General features: G+C 45.6%; 1 protein-coding gene across 1 annotated transcript; it reads left to right on the top strand.

Moving 5' to 3' along the window:
- The first annotated feature begins 305 nt into the window (after positions 1-305).
- On the top strand, positions 306-21,017 carry FAM83F (family with sequence similarity 83 member F). The gene is made up of 5 exons (XM_059817217.1): positions 306-950; positions 4,647-4,814; positions 14,545-14,666; positions 15,302-16,014; positions 20,953-21,017. Exons 1-5 carry the CDS (start codon positions 495-497, stop codon positions 21,015-21,017), a joined length of 1,524 nt encoding a protein of 507 aa, XP_059673200.1. The 5' UTR covers positions 306-494.
- The last annotated feature ends 483 nt before the right edge of the window (positions 21,018-21,500 follow it).

Raw genomic sequence — 21,500 nt, 5'->3', positions numbered from 1 at the left:
TTGGAGAGGGCTGGCTAGCAGCCAGCTGCGGCCGACAGACCACGGCTTACGGCCACCATGGTGCTCTGCCCACGCCTCTGGCCCCACGCGTGTCCCCCCGTTCCCTATGAGCACCCCTCAGGTGCCTGCCACGTCTGAAAAAGGGAGAAAACCCCTCTGAAATAGACTGCCGCATTTCCACCCCAAAATGTGCGCGCGGCCCAGGCCCGGCTCTCCACCAAGCGCTGCGGTCCGGGACCTGGTCCTGGCCCTGCTGGGGGACAGCCACCACCGTCCCCGGGGGGCCAGAGGCACTCGCGGGTCTGGGAGAGGGGCTGAACCGAGGGGACAGCCGTGTCCCCGAGGAGCCACGGGAGCGTGAGGGGCCGGCGCAGGGCGGCGCGGCCGCTCCACCCGTCGGGGCGGGCTCGGGCAGGCCAGGTGAGGCGGGCCCGGCTCTGCCTTTCCCTCCTTCCGCAGCCTCCCGGCCGGCTGGCGCTGCGTGTGCCGGCAGCATGGCGGAGTCCCAGGTGCTCCTGCTGGACGAGTCGCACGTCAATGAGAAGGTGACTGCGGCCCAGGCCCGCTTCTACTACAGCGAGGAGCAGCGCCGGGCCCTGGAGGCGCTGGTGACCCGGGGCGAGGCGGCCTACCGGGAGGCGCTGAGGAAGGAGCAGCTCCGCGACTTTCTCTCCAGCCGGGAGCTGCAGGCCCTGCGGGGCAGCTGGCGGGGATACGACGACCCCCGGGAGGGCGGCAAGGTGGCGCGGGGACCTGGCGGGGAGACCCTTTCGCTGGCCTACTGGCCCGAGTGCTCGGACACAGAGGTGCCGCCGTTGGACTTGGGCTGGACCGACAAGACCTTCTACCGGGGCATCAGCCGGGTGGCCCTCTTCACGCACCCCCGCAAGGAGGAGAGCGTGCCCCACCTGAAGGAGGTGGTGCGGGAGATGATCCAGCAGGCGCAGAAGGTAGGGCCCGGCCGCCACACGAAGCGGGCGCCCTGGACGGGCCGCCCCTGCCCGCCTTCGTGCCTGGGCCGAGGGCACCTGGGCAGAGGCCCAGCTGGGGGCGTTTGGGGTGGAAGGGAGGCGAGGGCCCGCCGCGGCCGGGCTTTCCTCGCTGGCCCCCTCCGAACCGGGAGGAGCGTGTTGGTCCTTCAGCTGGTTGGCGTCCACCGGCTTTCCCTGAGGTTCGCTGCCGGTCGCTTTACGGTTTGCCAGAGCTGATGCCCGGGACTTCCCTGCACTTCCCCCCGCCCCTCCCCAAATTGGGGTTTTCTACCCGTGGTTCGCTTTGTCCTGTCCCAGTCTGAGTCCCTGGCTCAGGGGAAGGCAGGTCGTTATGCTGTGCCGGCCACCCCTCCTATACATGCAGGTATCCCTAGTTAAACACAGGGCAGCGAGTTTGTTTATGGGGTGTTGTTCTGGGGGGTTTATTTTTTATGGTCTCAACGCCATCCAGCCCGGACTGCAAGCAGCCAGGGTCCAGACAGTATGTGGCTGCTCCTCCTATTTATCTTTGGGTGGAAAGGACTGTTAGTGGTGAGAGGGCACCCACCTCTGGCAAGAAAATAAACCAGCCGTGACGCTGCAAGAGTTTGCGTCGAAGAGGTAGGGGGCAATGACGAGGTTTTTCTAGGTCTGGGTGAAGCTTCCAGGGAAGACCGCTCAGGAAATTATCTGCTTCAGAGCTGACACCCCCCTGGGGAACGGGGATGACAGCATAAGAAGACACTTTATTCCTGCTCTTAGTTTTGCTGTTTTCTGTTTTTGCTGCTTTCTAATTCAGCAGTTATTTCCTCCTCCACCCGCTCCCCCCCCCCCAGCACACACTATACACGCAACCTTTGCAGACTTGTTAAAACCAAATCTGCTGGGAAACACAGAAAACTTTCCAGAGGCGTTAATCCAGCGGGTGATCTCTTCAGTTCCCTGCTTGCAGAAATACATGTGCACCCTGTAATCCCGTTCAGCAACTGGTGTGATCAGCCATTTAGAAGAGCCAGAAGCTGTAAAATGCTTACACTCTGATTTAGTGCAACTTCACATCCTCTTTGTGCTGCTGCAAATGCCTCTACAGACTGTGCAAGGACTGGGAAACTTTGCTCTTTTTGATAGCTGTGCCTGGCACCTAGAAGTAATTAATTCCTTTGTAGATTTTTTTTTTTTTTTCACTGACTGGACGAACTGTGCCCCTCCCAGCCCAAAGGTGGTTTCATGTTTAACAGCCATTTAGGTGTTTAATGGTCCTTTTCATAGATAACTATGCCTATTGTGTTCAGCTGAGCTGGCCCTGGCAAAAAAAACCCTCCAGGTAGCAGCTTTTCATTCAGCAGATGACAGTAGGTTTTGGTTTTTTGGGGGGCAGGGGGTCTAAACAGATATTAGTAATATGTGGCACACGTCTGTGGGTGGCTTATCATCAGTGTTTTACAAACATATGTTAATTAAGCTACCTTGCCACAATGAGATTGGCAAATTAATGCTTGCCAATCTGTAAATACCTATGAAGAGCTAGGCACACCTATGGGCCCTATAGGTAAGTTGTTATCCATAGGATAGGTGGAGGAATGGGGAAGACCTCTTGCAGGGGTAGACACTTATGCTCTGACTTGCTGTATTTGGGAATGTTCCTAGGTAATCTTGACAGATCACCAGCTGTGGCAGGGGTTTGGGAAGACTAACATACCAACAGTGGGGTTGCCCCCCTCACATTTTGCTGGCTTGGAAGTGCCATCTGCAAGGCAGCTCATCTGCTTTTCATACAGGACTGCAGTTTTCATGGGTTTAGTACACAGTCTTGCAAAGAAGCCTGAACTGACCCAGGGTCCCAAAGCCTGGAGGGAACCATCCCTTCATATTGCAAGACCAGTACTAACAATTAATGGTCTGTCCAGAATGTGGTGTAATCTCTGCAGTCGTTGGACTCACTGCAAATGGAGGGAATGGAAAGAAAACAAATTCACACTTCTGCTATCTATTCCTGATCAATTCCCTATGTGGAATATAATCTGCCTGTGTATGAAGTTGTTCAGGAATAAAGTGGCACAAGTTCACTCTATTTTAATTTTCAGAGGTTCTAGTAACATTCCCTGCATCTTGCTGCTTTGTGCTGGGAAGTGAGAACCAAGGCAGAGCCTGAAATCCGGTTCTGCCTAGCAGAAGTTATCGAGGGACTTACTATTAGTTGGTAATGTAGCTCCACCAATGTTCACCTGTATCAGGAACCTACCTGTTAATGATGAGCATAAACACAATGTCAGCTCTTTTTTTTCTTTTTCTAACAAAGAAAAGCTTGTGTAAGCACTGTTGACAGAAGGAGCCTGACGGAGCAGATGTGTTGGTTGTTGTTGGCCGTAAAAGCAGAGACTCAGCAAACACAGTAGGGGACATTTACTGTGGTATCACTTTCCCAAAAGCAATTTGTTCAAGGGCATTTTTCAAAGGAAAGAGGTCTCTGGTGAGAATTATTCCCCCTTCCGTAGGAGGATCCTGCAACTTGAGTTGCACCTCTTCCAGACTTCAACTGAAGAAAATCCTACTGTTCGATCCAGTCTTCAGCTCCGTTCACACCTGTATGTGCCATCCCCAGCACAGCTTGGCTCGTCACTGTGACCCCAGCACCAGGGAAATTAAAATTTAGGCAACTCTATTCCCAGCATACTGTCAGCATGAGACCACTGACCTGTCAAGTTGACGTTTCCCAGCAGGACTAGGAAAACAGTCATTTCCTTCATTCATAGCCTTTCAAATGTTGGGGAGAGTAACTCTTTCAGGCAGAAAAGTGAATTGATATTTCTAATGGTGTAAAAGATACAGAAAGGGAGAGAAAGACAAAACATGTAAGATCAGCATTAAAGTCGCCCATAACCTTCTTGGTTTTGTTGTTACTCATCCTGTGATTGTTCAGGCTTGTCTGTCATGTTAGTGCAACCTTTTGTTTTTATGTAAAATCTATGCCTGGAAAGAGGGATTAGTTTTATACCAGAAAAAATGTACATGTGAAGAGAGGGAATGATCATTTTGCCTCCAGATCTTGAACAGCACTCTAGTCCCTTCCTGGCCAATATGAGGTGTTTATGTTTGAGCTCCGTAAGACATTCGTCACAAAGCCAGCCCTGAGAGCAGACTTCTCACAGGGAATTGGGGAAAAAAGGAAAATAAAGTTCTTGCTGTCTACACTCTATACACCATGGCTGAGAATTCAGGCCCAGATTCCTATGCACATTCATTCTGCCATTACCCATCTTCTGATGAAGTGTTAGAGCTGTGTTTTTCAGTCTTCTTTTTCAATCTATTTTCAGTGTTCTTCTTTAAGTGGAACCTTACAGAGGCAACAAAAATTTCACAATACAGAGGAGAAACGAGGTATTTGGCTTTGGCATTCCTCAGGCTGCTGAAATAAGCCATCTTCCCCTAGAAGAAGGAGAACTCTCAAAGGCATTTATTAAGTTCCTTCCAAAGTGCAGCAGGAGCCAAGCCAGAAAATTGCAAGATTATTGGTAGTGCTTGGGCATGTACATCCCTGTACTTTTGTCTTCCCTATATCTTCCTCCTCCATATTCTGGTATCAGTGGTCTCCTTTATTTTGCACCAGTGTGATGGGCATCCCTTTCAGTTCCTAATATTTTATTCTGTGTCTGTCTACTGTCTTCTTGTTTCCAGATTATTGCAGTGGTCATGGATGTATTTACAGACTGTGACATCTTCCGTGATATTGTTGATGCAGCATATAAGCGCTGGATCCCAGTCTATATAATCCTAGATGAGGAGGGTGTGAAGCTCTTCCTAGAAATGTGCAGATGCCTCGACCTCAGCGACTTGCAGATTCGGGTAAGATATTCAATACTGAACCATTATCTCCTGCAGGTCAGTGGCCTTTTTCAGTTGTAATGAATCTTGGAACTGACTCGGACAGGCAAACACATATCTTACAAGTCACATCACAGCACTTAGACAGGGATTGATGGAACATAGAGGGATAAGAGAGTGGCTTGCTAATACAGAATGAAGGAGAAAAGAAAGATTTGGAATTTTTGCCTTTCACCTGAGACAGGGGTCTATGTAGTTTCTTGGCTCTTGTGACCCAACAGTTCCTGTTTGGGAAGAAAATTGTCAGAGGAAATTCCTCTGGGTCTCCTATGCAAGGATTCAAACTAGAGTTCGCAGTAGCTCTGGATCCCAGTTGTAGGACACATATACTCTGTGAAATCAAGACTTTCCTATCCAGCAGCGATCATCTGGGAGTAAATAAGCTTGTAGTCCTCCTTTGCCTGAGAACATCAGAGTATGCCTTCTTGTAGCGCATGCAGTACAGCAGAGTAGTCAGCCTAGCTTGACTGGCAGAAGCAGCCTCAGTAGGATCTCATTCATAGAATCATAGAAGCATTTAGGTTGGAAAAGGCCTTTAAGATCATCAAGTCCAACTGTTAACATAACATTGCCAAGTCCACCACTAAACCATATTCCTAAGCACCACATCCACATGTCTTTTAAATACCTCCAGGGATGGGGACTCAACTTCCCAGGGCAGCCTGTTCCAATGCTTGACAACTCTTTCGGTGAAGAAATTTTTCCCAATACCCAATCTAAACCTCCCCTGGTGCAACTTGAGGTCATTTCCTCTTGTCCTGTCACTTACTACTTGGGAGAAGAGACAGACACCCACCTTGCTACAACCTCCTTTCAGGTGGTTGTAGAGAGCAATAAGGTGTCCCCTGAGCCTCCTTTTCTCCAGACTAAACAACGCCAGTTCCCTCAGCCACTCTTCATAAGACTTGTGCTCCAGACCCCTCACCAGCTTTGTCACCCTTCTCTGGACACGCTCCGGCACCTCAATGTCTTTCTTGTAGCGAGGGGCCCAAAACTGAACGCAGGATTCAAGGTGTGGCCTCACCAGCGCGGAGTACAGGGGGACAATGACTTCCTTAGTTCTGCTGGCCACACTGTTTCTGATACAAGCCAGGATGCCATTGGCTTTCTTGGCCACCTGGGCACACTGCTGGCTGATATTCAGCTGGCTGTCGACCAACACCCCCAGGTCCTTTTCCACCAGGCAGCTTTCCAGCCACTCATCCCCAAGCCTGTAGCGTTGCATGGGGTTGTTGTGACCCAGGTCTAGGACCTGGCACTTGGTCTTGTTGAACTTCATCCAATTGGCCTTGGCCCATCGATCCAGCCTGTCCAGATCCTTCTGCAGAGCCTTCCTACCCTTAAGCAGATCAACACACCTACCCAACTTGGTGTCGTTTGCAAACTTGCTGAGGGTGCACTCAATCTCCTCATCCAGATCACTGATAGAGATATTAAACAAGGCTGGCCCCAGTACTGAGCCCTGGGGAACACCACTTGTGACTGGCCGCCAACTGGATTTAACTCCATTCACCACAACCCTTTGGGCCTGGCCACCCAGTTTTTTACCCAGCAAAGAGTGCGCCCATCCAAGCCATGGACAGTCAGTTTCTCCAGGAGAATGCTGGGGGAAACAGTGTCAAAGGCTTTACTGAAGTCTAGGTAGACTATATCCACAGCCTTTCCCTTGTCCACTAAGTGGGTCAACTTTGTCATAGAAGGAGATCAGGTTTGTCAGGCAGGACCTGCCTTTCATAAACCCATGCTGACTGGGCCTGATCACCTGGTTGTCCTGTGCATGCTGCATGATGGCACTCAGGATATCTGCTCCATTCCCCAGCACCGAGGTCAGACTGACAGGCCTGTAGTTCCCCAGATCCTCCTTCTGGCCCTTCTTGTAGATGGGCGTCCCATTTACTAATCTTCAGTCAACTGGGACTTCCCCAGTTAGCCAGGACTGCTGATAAATGATTGAAAGTGGCTTGGCGAACACTTCCGCCAGCTCCCTCAGTACCCTTGGGTGGATGCCATCAGGCCCCATAGATCTGTGTGTGTCTAAGTGGTGTAGCAGGTCACTAACCATTTCACCTGGGATTATGAGGGCTTTATTCTGCTCCCTGTCCCTGTCTTCCAGCTCAGGGGGCTGGGTACGCGGAGAACAACTGGTCTTGCTATTAAAGACTGAGGCAAAGAAGGCATTAAGTACCTCAGCCTTCTCTTCATCCTTTGTCACTGTGTTTCCTCCTGCGTCCAATAAAGGATGGAGATTCTCCTTAGCCCTCCTTTTGTTGCCGATGTGTTTACAGAAACGTTTTTACTGTCTTTTATGGCAGTAGCCAGATTAAGTTCTAGTTGGGCTTTGGCCCTTCTAATTTTCTCCCTGCATAACCTCACAACATCCTTGTAGTCCTCCTGAGTTGCCTGCCCCTTCTTCCAAAGGTCATAACCTCTCCTTTTTTTCCTGAGTTCCAGCCAAAGCTCTATGTTCAGCCAGGCTGGTGGTCTTCCCTGCCAACTTGTCTTTCGGCACATGGGGACAGCCTGTTTCTGCACCTTTAAGATTTCCTTCTGAAGAATGTCAGGCCTTCCTGGGCTCCCTTGCCCTTCAGGAATGCCTCCCAAGGGACTTTGTCAACCAGTCTCCTAAAGAGGCCAAATTCTGCCCTCCAGAAGTCCAAGGTGGCAGTTCTGTTGACACCCCCCCCACACTCCTTACTTCTCCAAGGATCGAAAACTCTATCATTTTGTGATCGCTATGCCCAAGACAGCCTCCAGCCATCACATCACCCACAAGTCGTTCTCTGTTCGCAAACAATTCCATTACATACAGACTGAAATCCTTTGTGTGTTTATAGTTAGTATTGTATTCTTTGCTTTTTTCATTTTTTTTAGTCACTGTCATTACTACAGACTTGTTCCAAATACTGAAAAAGTTGCTAGGTTGGAAACAACCTACGGAGTGCAAGACTCGCACCTCTTGTGATCCAACTGTTCTGCTGAGCAGTGGGGAAACAAAAAAGTTCCTTTTTGCCTGGAGGAAGGGCAGATCTTCCATAAACACTCAATTAATATGTAAAAAAAACCCACAACCAAAACTCAAAAAGCTCTGAAGGTTATAGAGTCTCATATTAACCATTTTAGGAGAACCATCTTAAATTTGGATGAAAATTACTTGCATATATCTGAACAGTGCTCCTCTGAACTACCACTCTTCTCTGAGTTTGTGGACTTCTTCATCAAAAAAGACATCCAGCCAAACAGCTTTCTCATCTTTCTCCAAAACAGAGGTGGAAGTTTCTTTCCTCTGGTGTCTTTGAAAGCAAGACACAGACATCATTATAACAGACCTATTTCAAGCTTCAAGGGTATTCTTTGGCCTAGGGTCAAGTCTCTTTGATACAAAACTGTGAAATCACAGCAGTAGTTCCATTTGTTCCCGTAGCTGTTTTCCAGTACTTTTCTCACCATGTCATCATGTGCAGGAATGATGACTTTAGTACTGGATATTTTAACCCCTGGGTAGAGCAAAGGAAAAGATGCCCGGGCATTTTAGAAGAAGTTGCAATGCTATTGGAGAGGTGAGTTCCTTTTTGTCTGCCTTCTCCGTCTTTGAACAGTAAGCAGTCCTCTTCTGCTCTTTCTCTTACCTCTTTCTCCATAGATATCTACACAGACTTTACATTCCAAAACCAGTCATCACAGTGGCATTCTACAGCAGCGACTAGGTCCTGCAGCAGCCTAGTTGCGTTACAAGGTCACCTTTTCCAAAGAGTCGGAGTTCGAACTGATGCCATCAAAAGGAGGAGAAAACTCTTCTGCATCCCTTCTGTGCTTCCCTTCACTCACAGCAGCCCTTGCTATGTTTTTCATTAGACTCCTTCAGTTATAAAAAGTCCAAATACCAGCTGAGCTGAAGGAGGTCCACTGAGAAGAACTTTTTAACATCCTTCTTTGACCTAGTTTTTCACTCTTCTGCAGAGCTCCAGCCCACGGAGTGCTGTCCTTCAACTTTTTCCCTTCTTTTCCCAGCTATCTCATACTGTATCTTAAATTCCCCTTAAGGTTGTTGTATTCCTTTTCCAGTATGGCTAAAAAGGCTTTAGTTAATCTCGTTAAGGTCAATGCAGTTTATTCCTGTCTGTGGTGCTGTGGAAGGACTGCGAAGAGTCTTCCTGTAAGGGGAAACAAGTCATTTGCCTCTCAAAGAATACGGCCTCTTAGTATCCTGCCCAAGGCTGCCTTGGATGTATACATGCTGCTGCTTGGGTCACTATGGCAGAAATCATCATATAGTGATTCCCTCAACAGCCGACTTTAGATACCCAAGTTGTCTCAAACAAGGTTAAGGCTTCCCCTTGAGAACTCCCCCCACCCCCACGTCATTGATGTAATGTGTCTAGGGTTGTTTTGAACTTTTAGTGTTGAAGACCCAGATTTAAAGCAAGAAAGCAAGCTGGGCCTCCGGTCTTGTTCAGGCAGAATCATTTTGTCCCGCATTGCTTTGCTTGATCACAGAGGATGTTGGAATTGCTAAGGCAGAACGAGAAACTCTAGTGCAGTTAACTCTGTCTTTTACCCATTTCTTATTTATAACATGTCTTTCTGTTGATATCTGCTTTGATGTCTGTCTACAGATTTTCAGTAACGGAGAAAACATTCTTTCCTTGCACTGTCTTTTTGTGTAACCATTTTGCTTTCTTCTAAAAGATTTTCATCAGCGGGCCACAGTTCGTCAGCAAAGGAATTGTATACTCTTCCGTCCTGCCCTTCTTCCCACTTTTCCTTTCGAATGCTTGTGCAAGAAAGCTGCAGCAATGTGGGATGTAACTTTAAGGTTTAGAGGCAAGTTCTGATCCCAGGGAAAGAGAGAGAGGTGACACGCTACCATGGGCTGTCATCGCTGCCGGGTCAGGATGCTCATTCTGTCTTCTGTCATCACCAGATGCTCAGATTGCTCTGTGATTCCCACCCTTTTGTTTCCATTCCCCTGTTCATCCAATGCAGAGTGAATACTTCAACAGCCCTAATATAGGGATATTTACTGTTAACACTGGATTTTGCCCTTTGTCTACATACAGTGCTGGGCGTTTTCATAAAATTCCTCGGTATTGTATCATTTTGAGATGGCAAGGTATCATGATCTGCTGACAGTCTCACAGAAGGGAAACTGCTGTAGGAAGACAGTACCTCACTCTGCAAAGACAAAAAGTTCTTTACTGACTCCAAGCATGAAATGAGAAAAACTCAATTTTTGTCTGAAGGCCAGAGATCACTATAAATGCATTTAAATTCAACCATTGGTACATTCATCCTGGGATGTTAGCAAGAGCGTGTCTTGTGTGTATGAGTTGTATGGCTTCCTGAGCCTACAGGACATGGTTTGTCAGACTTCTGTTATGTTTGACACAAGATTGTTCTTCTGAGATCACAATGAAGTTCTTATAGATATAAAATTCATAGCCCCACAAAAAGTCCTCTTTTTGTTGACCTGAGGGTGAGTGTTCTCACCAGTTTTTAGATGAGTTCTCTTCCTCCTCATGCTTCTGCTAATGAAAGCCCCAGTAACAGACACTCCTGCTCAAAGACACGGAGTTCACCTAGAGCTCCAAGCAAGCCCAGGGAACGAGTTATCTGCAGGAAGTTCACCATGATAGTTTTCACATTTGTTTTCCCAACGTGTAAGGAGTTCCTCTCCTCACTCCAGGAATTCTTTAAAGTTTCTGCCCAAGAAATTTTTGGAATTTCATTTCAGTATTTCATGTCTTTACCTCCGAGCTTTCCTCATCCAGTCCTAACTCGAGTGAGAAGCTGAATGTGATGTGATGCAGTGCTGTTGGTTTTTTAATTATCTGTTAGAGAATTCTTCTAGGTTGCCTGTGAACTTTCAAAAATGGGGGCTTACAAGGCTCTTTTTTTATAAAGACCCAAATGAATAATACCCAGTAATGACTTTGGCAGGCTGGGTCCAGCTAGCTGCATTCCATCTTGTTCTACTTGAATACCTGCAAGTTTTACTATGTTATCAACAAGCGTACCTTTTCCAAAACTGTTCAGGGCAAACACATAGGATAAGTCCACAGCATTTCCCGGTATTACTTGGTGGCTGCTTCCAGACTGTGGCTGCTTTTGTGTCCCTGTGTAAGATGAGCACCTACCACCCATCTCTGTGATCTAGAGGTCTGATCACCAAAAATGAGAACCTTACAGACCATGAATAAGAAAGATTCCTTGTCTGTTGTCACTGTGGTCCTGTCCACGTGAATCCTGTATCTCTCTTCCTCTTTCCCCCTTCTGTGAAACCTCCATGTAGGATTTTAGAGTGGGAAATAATGGGCATCTGGGGCCTCCCCCTCAGCCCTGTGCTCAGGTGAAGCAGTATTAGAAGAGAACAGAGGATGAGAGCCACCCCAGCAGATGCTATTCACTGAATGGATCTGATTTTTCCAGGGACAGCAGAAAGGGGATATCTACATTTTGAAAAACACAGTCAATGTAAGGGACTGCTGAGTCACTGTCATCTATCAGCTACTGCTTTTGTCTGTTGCCTCTCATTTATCTGTTTTACATCTATTAGTTTGTAGAGGTCATTCATGCCATCCATCCCAACTTGAAATAAAGATCCCTGCTTGCTTTGCTTTGGTTGTTCTAAGAGGGAAGGTACACACAGGCTTCCCTGGTAGAAGTACTTGCAATGCTTGCCTTCAGGGTCTGTCTTGTGTATCTCACTCAACCCCAGCTTGTGGGTGCTGCTGCCCAGGTCTGTCAAGGGACAACTAAGTGTTAGTCACAGCACAACCTATTACTGACTTTCTAAACTGGGTCTAATTTAACTTTCTGTGGATTCAGGGCGAGGTTTAAAAGTTTGTCACAGTAAAGCCAGAAAGAGTGATTCCTTCACTGTTTGTATTAGGATGCTCTGTCAGGCTTGAGTGTTACCAGTCCGTATTAAGTTGCTGCCAGGGAAACGTTAGTCACTGCTTGTGATGAGGAGTGGTGTGAGCCTCTGTAAAGGAAATGTGGAAATTTAACACAGACTGCAGCTTCCATAAGCCAAGATATGACAAACATTAAGCAGGCTTCTGCAAGAATACAGATCTGGAGGGATCACTTCTATTTGGTGAACTAACAGGTCCTCTACCCAAAATATTTCTTACTACTGTAACATTAGTGCCCCCCAAAAATGGCTGCAATCTCACCTCATTTATATTTGTCTTTCTTCTTTTGTTTTTGTGTAGTCTTCAGTATGTGAACCCAGGCTTGTTCCTCTTCTGTACAGCTTGATATATCAGTTTACAAATGCTCCAAGATCCTTCAAGGCAGAAAACATTATACAAATAACCTGTTAAGTGACTTGATGTTTATATGACTGTGTGCTTGTTTTCTACATTCCAAGATGTATTTATGCACTCCTGTGCCTACTTTGTTCAACGAGGTTGATATGTTCAGCTGTTTGGTTCTATCCCCTCTGTACTTTTCTAAGTGTTATGTGTAGCTCAGTTACTGCAGAAATCCAAATGTACTTTCTTTCCACCAAAAGAAAGTGATATAACATACAAACATAATAAAATCAACACTTGTTATATGCTGAGAAACTTTCTGCTCACAAAGGCTGATACTTCTTGATTCACAAAGGTACATAACGTGTCAGAGGTGTTGGCTGATTTGAAGAACGGAGGTCCTTGAGGTCCTTCTTGACACCTGCAGTCAATATTCACTGATTTGGCAAATCCCACATCCAGCTTTACTCAGCAAGGAAAAAAAAAAATATTTCAGGTCATCAGCCAGCCAACTACAAACGTTACTCTAAATACTGGAAAGAGCACCTTTTCTCCTGTGCTCTACCCAACATTCATGCATTCAGCATCCCACACATACGACTCACTGCTAGGCCTTGGGCAAGTCACTTCAACTTTTTCTCTCTCAAGCTCCTTGTCTTTAAAATAGGGTAATAATATTTTCAGCAGTGTTGGGAGCATTAATTAGCTAATGCCCAGACAGGACTTCAGACAGATCAAGCAATAGATGAATGCAAAATAGTAGTATCATCAGTTACTGTTAGTCAGAATTTGTACTGCCATTGCTGTATTTTAGTGGGGAAAATAGGAGCAGATTCAAAAGGTAACAGTTATATTCAGAAAACTGTTTTTTGAAAGAAGTCTGCATTCTTATAATCACTCATTCCTGCATGCAGATTTTTATAGCCTATCAGTATTTAAGCTGTCAGTGAGGTTTATAATAATAGGACTTAGCTCTTTGTGGAATCTGGGGCTGTGCTAGCATTAGCCAAATCCTCATGATTCTCCTGCTCTGCAGATGGGGGAAGAATGAGGCAAAGGTGAATTGACTGTCCCAGAACATCACAGGGAATGGTGTCAGAACTGTGATTACACTTGGGACTATCTGACTCCCAACCCTGGATTTATTACTCCAGATCATAATACCTTTTAGCTTGTCATTGTTAAAGAATTCTTACAGAAACAGGTGGTGGAATGAAGAAAATGGTCTAAATTTGTGTATCAGAGTGACAAGACAATTTGCTCTAAACTTATAATGACTGTCAATGCTTTTGGGTTTTGTTGTTTTTTTTTTCATGTTAGACAGTACATATACCTGTTTGGCAATTCAGCCTCATGCAGCCAGGACCCATGAGCAGAATAATGCTCAGTCCAATGTGCAAATACGTTTTTATAGTATGTGCAGACACACATCTGTTGTAGAAAATCATGTAACCTTAAATCCGTGTTTTTTCTGTCCCTGGTAGTGCTTTGTTTTATTACTTGTAGGTTTGCTGGGAAAGGGTGCAAAACGGGAGGTTTGGGGAGAGGTATTATCTTTTTCTAACTACTTCTGTTCATTTCGTGAAAGGTTTTTCCAGACACTTATCCTACTCCATTTGTTCGAAGAAAGTTCTGTGTGTTCTCACTCTCTGTTGAACAGTGAGGAATCTGGGTGGACACTGTAACTGTTTGGGGTTCTTAGCAAAATGATAAAGGTCGGGGTTCTCCTTTTATTATAATAGATAGAAAACATCTTATCTTTTGAGCAATAGAACTGTTTCCTCCTCTCTTCTGTAATAATTAAATTGTCCAGTCTTCTAATTTGCCCAGTTTTGTCAAGTTGTGTTATTGGGATCAGAACCCAAGCACAAAAAGAACCTAATATAGATCTGTCTCATACGTTACCCTCCAAGTAGCTGTGTCCTTTGCACTGCACAGGTATTGCAAAGTTCCTTGGTTTTGTGGTCCTGCTAATGTAGAAGAGCTCACAAGTGTTGTGGAGTAGGGATCAGGATTCAGAGAGTGCAGACATGGCTCAGACCTTCCTCTGATTCATTCCCCTGAACTGCACTGGGCCTCCTGACCTACAGCACAGAACTGGAGATGAACGATTATTTGATTTTGAAAGCATTGTCTTGCCAGTGGGCTAAGATGAATAGCTGAAGACAGCAGGCAGGGTTACAAAGACACTGACCTATTGGACAGGGCTATAAACTGATGGAGGGGAGTGACTTGCATAGACAGGGGATGACAACAGGTCTTACAGCACTATGCTTTCCTTTCTGCAGCCCTTCTGATTTCTGGTGGCTGATAGAAAACGAGCTGTAGTCCCAGAATAGTGAGATAATGTGAGTGACATGTTAAGATGGAGCTGGCAATTATCTAATTCTGTGCCCCATTTATTGTGACATTTTGTCTTTTCACCTCCCTGTTAGAATATCCGCATACGTTCTGTGACTGGAGTTGGGTTCTACATGCCAGCAGGGAAGATCAGAGGCACGCTGGCATCCCGATTCCTGATGGTGGACGGTGAAAAGGTGGCCACTGGATCATACAGGTGGGTCGCTCTTGCTTAAGGCAAAGCTACATTCTTTGTGTAAAGAATGGCTTGTGGCTTTGCTTGAGAATCTTCTTCCTGCATCATTCCCTTTCTTATGCCAATCTCTGTAATCTGTGTGGCATCTGTAGAAATTGGGGTGGGATGGCAGAAAAGGTGGCATAGAGCACAAGCTGCTCCTGAGAGAATGGAATATGCCCATGCTAGTGGACCATTTCTGTGGGCTAGAGATAGTTCCACACTGCATCAGGTGGTGGTCTGCAAGGACTCCCCAACCAGCCACTGTGCTCAGTTCTCTTCAGTGAGGTTTTCAGTCTGGAGACTCCTCCTGTTGATGCAGTGTTGCTTTTTTAAAAGGGTAAACTGTCCTTCAGAGTTTTAGGGCCTTTTCTTCCAGATCTGGTCTGCATGCCTAATGAAGAACAGCCTAATGAAGAACAACAATAAAGAGCTTCATCCATCCATCCATCCATCTATCTATCTATCTATCTATCTATCCTGACCCATCTTGGCAAGAACATATGGGCAAATGGCACAATGCTACATATTCCCATGTAGTGTCTTAGATATTGTTAGGTGGGCTGGGTCAAGTATGCACCCAAAAATCTAATGTCAGTTCTGTTTCCTGCCTTTAGCTTCACATGGAGTTCATCCCACATTGACAGAAACATCCTGCTAGTCTTGACAGGACAGCATGTGGAGATGTTTGACATTGAGTTTCGTGAGCTTTATGCCATCTCAGAGGAAGTTAATTTCTACAAGGAATTGGGTATTGCTAACCCATTCCTTCTTGGAATTGGGAAGTCAGGCCTTCATTCCTCCACCGTGGCTCGAAAGTTCATTAACCCCAAGTATGGTTTAGTGGCAGGGGCAACCCGTGGTGATATGATGCTCTGGGCTTCACGACACAGGCAGGATCATCAGGGGAACATGGAAAAGGAGGAAACAAGTGAGTCAAAGAAACGGTTAAATCAGTTTCTGAATGACTTAATCACATTGGAGCAAGAGTTCCCAGAAATTGATCCACCTCTGGAGAATTTGAACAAGCTGAATCGGAGCCCTCAAAAACTGTTCTCCCGACTCCACATGGACCTGAAAAATAAATCCAAATCCAGAGAGTCTATTCGAGATATGAAGAAAGAAGATGCACACGCCAATTCAAAGCAAGGAAAACGGTTTGCCAGTGGGCTTTTCAGTCGCAAGGCCAAACGATCTCCAGGCTCAAGCATTGAGGCCAATTCTTTTGCCAGTGAAGGACATTCAGGAGAAGACCTTGGGAACGTGAAACTGGAATATGAGCGGCTCAGCATTGGCCATGCCAGTGTTAGGAGCACTGGAGGCATCTCAGGTAAAACCTCTTCTACCAGCATGTTCTGCTTCTGTGTCCTTTGTTCTGAGTTTGGCTGATTGGTGCAAACATATTTTATATAGGCACCTGTGAGTAGATCCTGTTATTTCCTCTATATTAAAATGAGTGGGATCAAAGAAGAGTAGAAGTTGTATCAAATGATATTGGCAATTTAAGTTGAAGGCAATTTAATACCAGTCTTATTGTAAAGTTGGTACTTCTCATGTAAATGTTTTCTCGTACTTCTCAGCAAGCGGGTATGGGACAAAGAGAGAGAAAGGTGAATGTCTCCTTGTGTAAAACAGGTTGCGTGTGCAGTTCTTGAAGTGCACTGCCCTAATAAACAGCAGCAGTATGTTCACTATTGTAGTGGCTAGTAGGGTACAGACAGATTTCCAGTGTAACCCCTCCTTTCCTCATTTGGGTTTAGTCAGGTGTGTTTACTGTGACAAGTTACTGGTGGAGAATAGAGGAAAACATGTTTATGTTGAAGTGAGGGGGCAAGGAGTGGAGGAGAGGGTGGAAGTCTTTTTAATTTGCTACTTTATCACCTTCTCAAGTGGGGGAGAAGGTCATGAAAATGGAAGCTATAGAGAAGTACTAGATCTCAACTTTTCTTTCTTTGCTAATGCTTGATTGATATTTTCACTAAGTCCTTCCAAGGCTTCATCTGGGTGAAGACACAAGTGATAGAGATTTCTCACAATTTATGAGTTCATAGCTAACTTCCCAACATTTCAGATGTTTTGTCAGATTTATGTAAATCTATGGACTATTCAGCCTGGTTGTCTTCCTCTCTCAGTGAGCTGTGCTGGGTGTCAATACATCCTGTGCCAGCAGGAAAATAAACTAGTTTCAGGGAGAAAATTTCTCCTCGACTTGTCTGGCCAGAGACCATTCTGTGCTCTGATGAATGCGAAATGCAGGCCTAGAGAGACTGAATTCCCTTGAGACTGCCATGATGCCAAATGGAGAGACTCTCTCCTGAGACCAAAAAGAAAAGCAAGGTATTGGAAGGTCAGCAATAGCGATTGGTTAGGTTCCTAGAAATGTTTCTGGCTGAATGAAGGACAACTCAAAAATGCCAAATGAACACAAGAGAGAGGAACTGTAAGAAGGCATGGATAGGTTATTTAAGACTATAGTAGACCCATTTTAGGATGTGTGTTTGGCATTTGGGGAGTCAGAAGTAAACCCTGGTCTAAAGAGGTCCTCTCTCCAAATCACTTTATGTCTTGAGCACAGACAGTATGTGCTGCTGGGCCCCATTCCTCAGAACCAGGAAAACCAAAATCCGTGAAGACCTGTGGGGAGATGTGTGAGCATTTCCTCTCAGACGAATGGACCTGAGAGCTTGCACTACCCTCTAGTGACAGAAGTAGGCAATTGTGTTATTTCTGATTTGTCAGCACTTTACAATATCAGAGATTCTTTACAGTTTCTCACTTGTCAGCTGTTTTAAAGCAGACAGCCCGCCATTCCCACAATGTCATGATGAAATTAGGCCCAGATTAAGGCATGAAAGAGATTCATGTCTCTAGCTGAACAGTGGGGTTCTGCACCCTTCTGGGACATTGCACAGTCAGGGCAGCTGGGATGTCCTTGTTCCTTTTAACACAGTGGATCTGTCCCAGACAGTCTGATGCTTGGTCTGGACCATTTCCACAAAGACACTATCATGCTATTATGTTCAGGTTTTATTTATTGCCACTGCTACTTCTTGAGGGCTGCCACCTCTTGCAATAAAGGGGAAGAAAGAATTGAGAACAGGTGCAGACAAGGCGCAGAGGTCCACCACACCAGCCTTCCCGCTGTGCTCTTCCTGACCTGATAAGTCCTTCCAAGGAGTCCATGCAAGTAGGTTTTTTTGGTTTTATGCAAATTGAGAATGCCTGTTCATGGTGGCACCGGGGGACTCCACAGCTTTTGAAGTATGGTGTAAGTAGACTTCGGTCATCTGGTGTTGTAAAAGGCTGGAGGAAGATCACTGCTTGTGTGTTGTTTATGAATTGAATCACTGTTCTTGAGAGAAAGCTTCTCTATCTAGTCTAGTGGTCCCAAAGTGGCATGTGAACAGAGATGATAGAGGGCACATTAGAAAGATGGGGACTCATGAGAAAGAGGAAGAAAATGAGTTACCAGAGAGGATCCTGCAGCTACTTGATCAGTAGGACATGCTTCATTAGGATTTAATAAAAAATTCTTGAACATGGCATGGAATAGAGTTCCAGCTTCAAGATAAAAATAGGAGGCACTTTGTTCTTGGGTAGCTGTAGGACTGACTTAGTTTTAAATGTTTAAATTATCTTTGAGCAGGTCTCGTAAAAACTGCTGCTGTCATACTCTGGGTGACAGAAGGGAGGTAAGAAGTGGAAATGAAGGAGGGAGAAGGTGCTTTGTATGCAGTCAGGTTAGGATGCAATTATTCAGCGCTTCACAGTTTGAAATAGCTGCCCTTACCTTTTGTAAAGATTAAACAGCACACTTAAGCCCTGTGGGCCTGCCTGTGCACACATCCTCCAAAGTTACTATTAATTCTGTAGTACCACAGAGACACATCCCACCTTGCAAATGCATAGAGAGACCAGATCCACACACTGAGTAGCTCGCAGAGTAATTGAAAGACATTATTCAAGCAGGCTAAAGGTCAGGTTCAGTCTTGTAAGAGCAAATGGTGATGAAGAGAATCCGAACTGGGAAGGGAAGTGATGAAAGTGTGTTTTGAGACAGAGTCTGAAAATCTGACTGGGTATTTACATGCTAGGAAATGATACCTACAAGTCAGAATTGGGGGTCTGGAAAATACAAGGGCTACAGATAGTAATGTCCCAAACCAAGTGTCCAAATTAACATACTGAGGTGTTGTCCTAGTACACTGAGTGGAGATTGTGCTTTGTCTTGCAAGGCTTTCTTAAAACCACGTCATCAAATTGACACAACTCTTGAATTTCACTGTTGCCCACTTAGGAACACAACAGCAGCAGCTCTGAACCTGACCAGAATCTTGTTAATTTTAATTTGCTGCTGGGCAGACTGTGATCAGCCAAAGACACTGATGTCTGTGTGCAGCTTCTGGGAAAATACTGCAAGGGTTTGAAAGCTGTGTGCCTTTGGAAGGTGCTGGCTTTTTGTTTTGTTTTCTCCTCTGCAAGAAGCAAAGTGGGATTGTTCAGGAGGATTTGCTGTCCTGGGTTTCTCCATATATGGGACTTCGCTCCTCATAAGCGTTGGTTGCAGAACACATATACTTAGCAGCAGGATTTCGTGTTTCACTTCTGGGTGCTTCTTGCAACAAAAAAGGGGATTTACACTGGGCATTGCAATACTGCAGAAATAGCTGCTTAGTTATTACCTGTGGTTTTCAGCCGAAGTGGGATCATGGACCAGTGGTAACTGGAATTTTCAGCCTCTGTTCTAAAGAGAAAGAGGGGAACATTGTTGGGTACATACAAGGAGGGTGTTTGCTCTACACTGTAGTGGGATCTGTACTAAAAGGTCAGAAGACAAGAGTAGAAAGTGAGAAGAATAAAGGAGTGGGGAGTTGAGATTAAGCAGAGGAGCACAGACACTTTTGAAAGTAAACGTGAGGGTTTTGAATTAATACAGACAGGGAGGGGAACAGGGGTGGTGAGGAGATAGTAGTAATGATAAACTTAGTAGTATCATACTGAATGGGTTGGGGGGGGACAGGAGGTAGAACAAAATGTCATGGGTAGATGTGGGGAGGAGGCAGTAGCATACAGAGGAGCCACAAAAGTGAGGGGCAGTTGCAGTTCAGCCTCCCACATGGATATCAAGAAGTTGCAGTATGGAAGAAGGTGGAGAGGAGGAGAGGGACAGGAGAGAGCTCTTCTCTTCCCCATCACCTACAGGTGAGGAAAATGTTGATCAAATACCCACAAGCAAGAGAGTGACATGAAAAATGATTCATTTGAAGCCTAGTTAAGAGGCAGTGCTTGGGTTGAAAGCTCGCTCATCTCAGCAAGGTTGAGGCTTCTCAGTTAGCATGTCACCATGACCTGTGGCAGTTTTCCCTCCCTGTTCTCACTCTGTACTGGCTACTGGCTCCAAATGCTTGGGAGATGCACATATGCCTTCCTCCTGTAGAAATACACGTGTGGGGTTCTGCCCTTCTTTGGAGTGACTGCAAGCCACGTGGCAGCCCCTCTCAGTATATACTGCCCTGGGCTATATGTCACGTAAGCCTTGCTGAGCTCAGAGCACAGCAGAGCTCCCTTACTTGCAAAAACCTACGCAAACACACTTTAGTACAGTGCTTGAAAAAAATATGCTGGGGCATCCAGACCAACATCTGGCTGTAATGAAGGAGATCAAACAGCAGTGCAAGCATTGAAAAGTACAGATGCTAGGAGCAGGAGGAATCCATAGAGTGATCAATGAGAAAAACCTAAGATGATAAAAAATTGGGGCAGCATACTATGCTACTTAAGTGAGAGACCCTGAGGCCTCAGGATTTCTCTTGCAAAGGAAATGGTGGAAATACAGGCACTTGAGATGTTTAAAACTGGACGTGAAAAAAACTCTCCTGAGAATATGTGTGGGGATCAAATGGATGAGATGACCTGACTTTTTTTTTTCCATCCCTCACTCTTTGGAAAACCTCCCACCCAAGTCATGTCCAGACTGTTTTTCAATGCCAGCTGGGACCTGAGAATACACTGAAGCTGGTGTGGGTACAGGCCAAAGCCTGGAAATACTTCTCCAGTAGTTTTCTCCACAGTATACTCTGAATTTGCTCTTATTTTACTCTCTCTCCATTTCACAGTAGTAGGAAATAAAATCATGAGAAAGTGCAGAGTAATGTAGGTCTAACACAAGGTGTATAGTAAATGAGAGAGGATTGAAGCATGAGTCCAAACTTTATCCAGGTCTTATTTACTTAACATTAACATTACTTTTAACTTCTTTTCATTCCAGGTAACCTGGGTCCAAACTCCACTACAAGTGATAAAAACAAACAATCTACCTGTGTGTTATCTTGATTGGGAAGGATTGTCTGGAGAACTGAAGACTGAACAAGCTGGAACAGGAACCTCGATTGATTTTGAACCTACAGCCATGTCCCCACACAGTGGTCTGTCAAACCACTGCGTGTTCCTGGATGCATCCAGCACCCCGAGTTAAAGCACATTTACTGACTGAAGCATAGACTTTGGATGATTGGTCCCTTAAATGAGGGTTAGTGATGAATGTATTAGTCCATACGTCTGTGTGCACACATATTTTATATATAAAAAAAACTGTGATGACTGGCCTCAGAGCTCACTCTGTGTCCAGATAAATGCAGGACATTTTCTGACATACTTGTGCTGCTACTTCAGTCTGTCTAGCTACAGACTCAGAATCACTGTTTTGCATTGTTTACTCTACTGCACTGCAGAAATGTATTGGTCTGACTGGCTGGAAGGCTAAATCCAATCAAAGTGGTAAATTCTGGGTGAAATAAGGATGTTTACAGACAGCGT

This window comes from Gavia stellata, chromosome 4 (assembly GCF_030936135.1).
Source record: "Gavia stellata isolate bGavSte3 chromosome 4, bGavSte3.hap2, whole genome shotgun sequence".
NCBI classification, from domain to species: Eukaryota; Metazoa; Chordata; class Aves; order Gaviiformes; family Gaviidae; genus Gavia; species Gavia stellata.
Note: the sequence above shows the minus strand (reverse complement) of the source record. Positions and strands in the feature narration are given on the sequence as shown.